The 6000-nt window shown below is 34.0% G+C and overlaps 1 protein-coding gene across 1 annotated transcript in view; it reads right to left on the bottom strand.

The window, feature by feature from the left end:
* Positions 1-402: 402 nt before the first annotated feature.
* Positions 403-6000, bottom strand: part of LOC100376783 (arrestin domain-containing protein 3-like) — a 37206-nt gene continuing 31608 nt past the window's right edge. The window contains exons 4-7 of the mRNA XM_002737346.4: positions 5247-5348; positions 4213-4376; positions 2994-3177; positions 403-650 (exon numbers count right to left, since the gene is read on the bottom strand). Coding sequence (XP_002737392.3) covers positions 523-650; positions 2994-3177; positions 4213-4376; positions 5247-5348 — 578 coding nt within the window. The 3' untranslated portion in view covers positions 403-522. The remainder of the gene's footprint in view (positions 651-2993; positions 3178-4212; positions 4377-5246; positions 5349-6000) is intronic.

The following is a 6000-nucleotide window of genomic DNA, read 5'->3' as shown; positions in this document are numbered from 1 at the left end:
GCACTAATTACCGCCGATAACTCCTTTGATACCTTCCAATCACCAAAGAAGTTATATAGTTAAAGCTTAGCAACGTATCAGTTTGTACTCATTGGTTTGCGCCACAGTCAGAGTCGCCATATTTTTTCATATAAGTCCCATATCTCGCACATGCGCGGCGCGACGGCCACGGCCTTTAAGCACCAACACACAATATTTATTTGCTCTTAAATATGCCAATGAAATAATTTAATATGAAACAATTCGACACAGAAGTGTTACGGTTTGTTTAATATGAACACAAGTTATTGCAGTTGATCAACCAATAAAGCACTCGTAAATGCATATTTAATAATTTACTCTTTATTCAAAATATTCCCATCTTTCATACAATGAGCTCTTTGGCATTACAATATAGAAAACTTTGTTTGTAAATATTTATTCGCAGTATAGGACGGAATTAACTGTAAACAGTCGGAATGTAGGGAAATACAAATAATCGCCCTTTTAAAAATTGTGGCTTTTGGAAACATTATATAGTTCTTAGTCTGTGACAACGCAGGGGTAGACGGGAGTAAAGGTCAACTCCCCCATAATATATTTGTCATCTTGGCCGTCTCTGACGTCACATTCACCAGAAGCGCTTAGCTGGAATTGTTCTGTTGTTAAATCTGGAAAAGAAAAATTGCATACTTAAGTAAAAGTGATACGTCATATTGCATACATAAATAAAAGTGATACGTCATGTTGCATACATAACAAAAAGAGATACGTCATGTTTCATGCATAACTAAAAGTGATATGTCATATTGCATACATAACTATAAGTGATATGTCATGTGTATACATAACTAAAAGTGATATGTCATGTTGCATACATAAATATAAGTGATATATCATGTTGCATACATAACTATACGTGATATGTCATGTTGTATACATAACTAAAAGTGATATGTCATGTTGCATACATAACTAAAAGTGATACGTCATATTGCATACATAACTAAAAGTGATATGTCATGTTGTATACATAACTATAAGTGATATGTCATGTGTATACATAACTAAAAGTGATATGTCATGTTGCATACATAACTGAAAGTGATACGCCACGACTGCATACATAACTAAAAGTGATATGTCATGTTGCATACATAACTATAAGTGATATGTCATGTGTATACATAACTAAAAGTGATATGTCACGTTGCATATATAATTAAAAGTGATATGTCATGTTGCATACATAACTATAAGTGATATGTCATGTGTATACATAACTAAAAGTGATATGTCATGTTGCATATATAACTAAAAGTGATACGTCATATTGCATACATAACTAAAAGTGATACGTCATATTGCATGCATAACTAAAAGTGATATGTCATATTGCATACACGACTGAAAGTGATACGTCATAGTGTATACATAACTAAAAGTGATACGTCATATTGCATACATAACTAAAAGTGATACGTCATATTGCATACATAACTAAAAGTGATACGTCATATTGCATACATAACTAAAAGTGATACGTCATATTGCATGCATAACTAAAAGTGATATGTCATATTGCATACATAACTATAAGTGATATGTCATATTGCATACATCACTAAAAGTGATACGTCACGTTTGCATACATAACAATAAGTGATACGTCACGTTAGCACACATAACTGAAATTGATACGTCATGTTGCATACATAACTAAAAGTGAGATGTCATATTACATACATAACTAAAAGTGATACGTCATGTTGCATACATAACAAAAAGAGATACGTCATGTTTCATGCATAACTAAAAGTGATATGTCATATTGCATACATAACTATAAGTGATATGTCATGTGTATACATAACTAAAAGTGATATGTCATGTTGCATACATAACTATAAGTGATATATCATGTTGCATACATAACTATAAGTGATATGTCATGTTGTATACATAACTAAAAGTGATATGTCATGTTGCATACATAACTAAAAGTGATACGTCATATTGCATACATAACTAAAAGTGATATGTCATGTTGTATACATAACTATAAGTGATATGTCATGTGTATACATAACTAAAAGTGATATGTCATGTTGCATACATAACTGAAAGTGATACGCCACGACTGCATACATAACTAAAAGTGATATGTCATGTTGCATACATAACTATAAGTGATATGTCATGTGTATACCTAACTAAAAGTGATATGTCACGTTGCATATATAATTAAAAGTGATATGTCATGTTGCATACATAACTATAAGTGATATGTCATGTGTATACATAACTAAAAGTCATATGTCATGTTGCATATATAACTAAAAGTGATACGTCATATTGCATACATAACTAAAAGTGATACGTCATATTGCATGCATAACTAAAAGTGATATGTCATATTGCATACACGACTGAAAGTGATACGTCATAGTGTATACATAACTAAAAGTGATACGTCATATTGCATACATAACTAAAAGTGATACGTCATATTGCATACATAACTATAAGTGATATGTCATATTGCATACATAACTAAAAGTGATATGTCATGTTGAATACATAACTAAAAGTGATACGTCATATTGCATACATAACTAAAAGTGATACGTCATATTGCATGCATAACTAAAAGTGATATGTCATATTGCATACATAACTATAAGTGATATGTCATATTGCATACATCACTAAAAGTGATACGTCACGTTTGCATACATAACTATAAGTGATACGTCACGTTTGCACACATAACTGAAATTGATACGTCATGTTGCATACATAACTAAAAGTGAGATGTCATATTACATACATAACTAAAAGTGATACGTCACGTTTGCACACATAACTGAAATTGATACGTCATGTTGCATACATAACTAAAAGTAATACGTCGTGTTGCGTACATAACTAAAACTGATATTTCATAGTGGATGCATAACTAAAGTAGTAGTCATATTGAATTAAAGATTAAATAAATCTGAATTACAATTTACCTGTAATGTTATTCAAATAATTGTCCTCTTTAGTGTCCGGTGTGCCTGGGATAGAAAGTCTGTGGGAATGCAGTGAATTCCTGGAAAACTTCCTCGTTCTTTGACACACTTTATCCACTATCGTAATTGGCAGAATTACCTCTAGTGTCGGCACATGTTTTGTTCTCTTCCCCAGCAAGGTCACCTGCGGAAAATAAAAACAAGTAATTGGAAATAGACTAGTCCTCGTCAATAAAGTTAGTGTTTTTCATTTTCAAATAATATGAAGTCACTGAAGTGGAGCGAAAGGGTTACACATAGCAACATCAAAACAGCCATTGACTGACATTACATAATATATTGCATTGAATATAATTATAAACAAAAGTGCAAAATAATGAATCGCTGAAAAATAGAATGTACATCTGAAACCTAAATATACATTGTTATTAGTATGATCCTAAATTTGGCCGAGTTCATACCAAGAACAAGTGAAGTTGTGGCCATCAGTCAGCCTTATGGAATCGGATATTGATCGGCAAAATCAGCGCAAGGAAGCGCGTGTTATAATATAACTTCTATGTGTTGTACATTGAATCATAGACCTCAGAAAAAAAGGTCGACATAAGGAAATTAGAAAAAAAAGTAATTTGAATGATAAACGACTACCCAACACAATGTGGAAATTTTGGATGAACTTTTTTCCATATTCACGCCATTATTACGTCGACGTTGTCAGAAAAAGTAGGTTTCCGCTCAATACACATGCTTTAGAATACGGTTTCATACTACCACATAAATCACTCATGATGCAATTCAAGGTAGTCGCATCAAAGTCTGTAAAGTATATGATGCGATAAAAATATGTCTTCACATCAAAACAATATACACAAATGGGTATCATTTCAGGCCAACAAAGTGACACGTCACGGTCATATTGCATACATAACTGAAAGTGATACGTCATAGTGCATACATAACTAAAAGTGATACGGCATATTACATATATAAATACAAGTGATACGTCATGTTGCATACAAAACTAAAAATGATATGTCATATTACATACATAACTAAAGGCCAAGAAGTCAGTTCAAAATCGTTTTTTTTAATCACCTAGCTTATGTCCACTAACGAACCACCTTGTCAAGCTGTCTAATCCTTGCCACCTTCAATACTATTCAACCAGTCATCTGTTTTCGAGGCGAAAATGAGGGCGTTTTCTGAAACTAATACTTACCTTAAGCGAGTAAGAAACTTGAATTAGGCAGTCAGACATCGTCGTCAAGGGAACGGATGGAATGTCGATTTCCTCATTAGTCCATCTTAATGTACCACGTGATTGTGGTGCATCGCCTCTTTTATGTGATAAGGTATTGTAGGTGGTGCGTAATTTGTTGCCATCTAAGATAATAATGACGTAATCACTGCATTACTAGACATATGTGAATAGTGTTCATTAACGTGTTGCTTTAATAAGACTCAAATTTCTTAATTTCAGTGAAAAAAAACATAAAAGAAACTTACAATTCTACCAAATTATAATTGATCGAAAAATCGAAACATTCTGTTGCACGTGAACTGAAGATGACAGGCACACAAATGCGCATGCTCCGCGAATTACAAGTTTGTATCAGAGCATTTGTATTTTTCTAGTTTATTCGAATAGTTCGATGAGATTTACTTGATTTAGGTTATTATTCATTATGAAATTAAAAAAAATACGTTATTGCAGCGCACGGAACAGTTTTAGTTCGACATAAATGTCACGGCGCATGCGCTTTACAGTACTATGCATATCTCCTGTTTACTCAATCAAGCACATGCGATGTTTTCATTTGCTAAACTAATGATGATGTGTGTACAGCAAAATGATTTCAATGTATAATAAATTATAATATAGTGAAAGTATATCACAACACGATATAATCGACGGAAACACACTTTTATCTCCTATAAATCGTGTTTTCTGACGACTGAGCATGCCTGTGACGTAATAGATGACACGAATAGAGTGCAATTGACGTCGACATCGTGTTGATTTATAGTCGTCTGTCAATGAAGACTGTGTTTTGAGAGATTCAACAATTCTGGGTGACAAACTACTACACACCTTGAAAACAGTTGTTGATTCGAGCGTTCATTTGAACCCATATACGTCACTCTGGCCATGGAAGGTACTCCGTTAGTACCTTCCATGCTCTGGCGTTACAGAAGCGCTCTGCCACAAGATGTCGTAAATTATAGGAATGATGTATTCGATACTCTACTCACCATGGGCTCGGTACGCGACTCTTTGTATAAGTGACGCTCTCGTTTCTAAAAAATTACTTTTGCTGTAATTTTTACACTCCAGGCACATAATAATCGGCTCTCCTGAAATTACACGAAAGAAACAGTGTGAATATAATCTCATAATTTCAAATAACTGAGAATCTTTAAAACATTAGAAATCACGCCTTTTTTCGACTAAAAGCAGTGTATAAATGGAAGGTATTGTCTTGTGTAGTCGCCCGTCAATCAAAATATGGAGAAGTTAGAGGGCGTGACGCGACGCATTTCTAATTAAATGTTAATTAAGCTCTCCGATTTTAATCAAACGCCATTGTGGAAGGAGGTTGTGAGTGAGGGAGTGGGTAGTGAACACCGGAAATTGTAAGAAAGAAACAGACAGTTTAGCTATTTCTAGCTGTACATAGCTAATTGTACATTATGTTGTGCGGGTTATACTTTTATTTAATTAGTTGTATACTTTTAATTAATATGCTTAGGGTTAGTTGAGCGGTGTTATACACTGAATGAGCCCTGTTCTTGACGCTCATCGTCGTAAACTAATGCCTTTACATCACAGTGCACAATATCGTCATGGAGAGCGTTCCTCCAGTAGTCACATCGGTGGCATGTGACCTGTATCGAAACAAGACGCGTCGCGACGACCAATAAAAAATAGAAATAGAAAAAACACGCAATCACTATCGAAAGAGTAGCTCTCCATCCAACGACTGTAATGGCCAACAACGTGCTCGGC

The sequence above is a fragment of the Saccoglossus kowalevskii genome, chromosome 14 (genome assembly GCF_978046115.1).
Source record: "Saccoglossus kowalevskii chromosome 14, keSacKowa6.1, whole genome shotgun sequence".
NCBI classification, from domain to species: Eukaryota; Metazoa; Hemichordata; class Enteropneusta; family Harrimaniidae; genus Saccoglossus; species Saccoglossus kowalevskii.
This window is presented reverse-complemented; position numbering and strand designations above follow the sequence as displayed.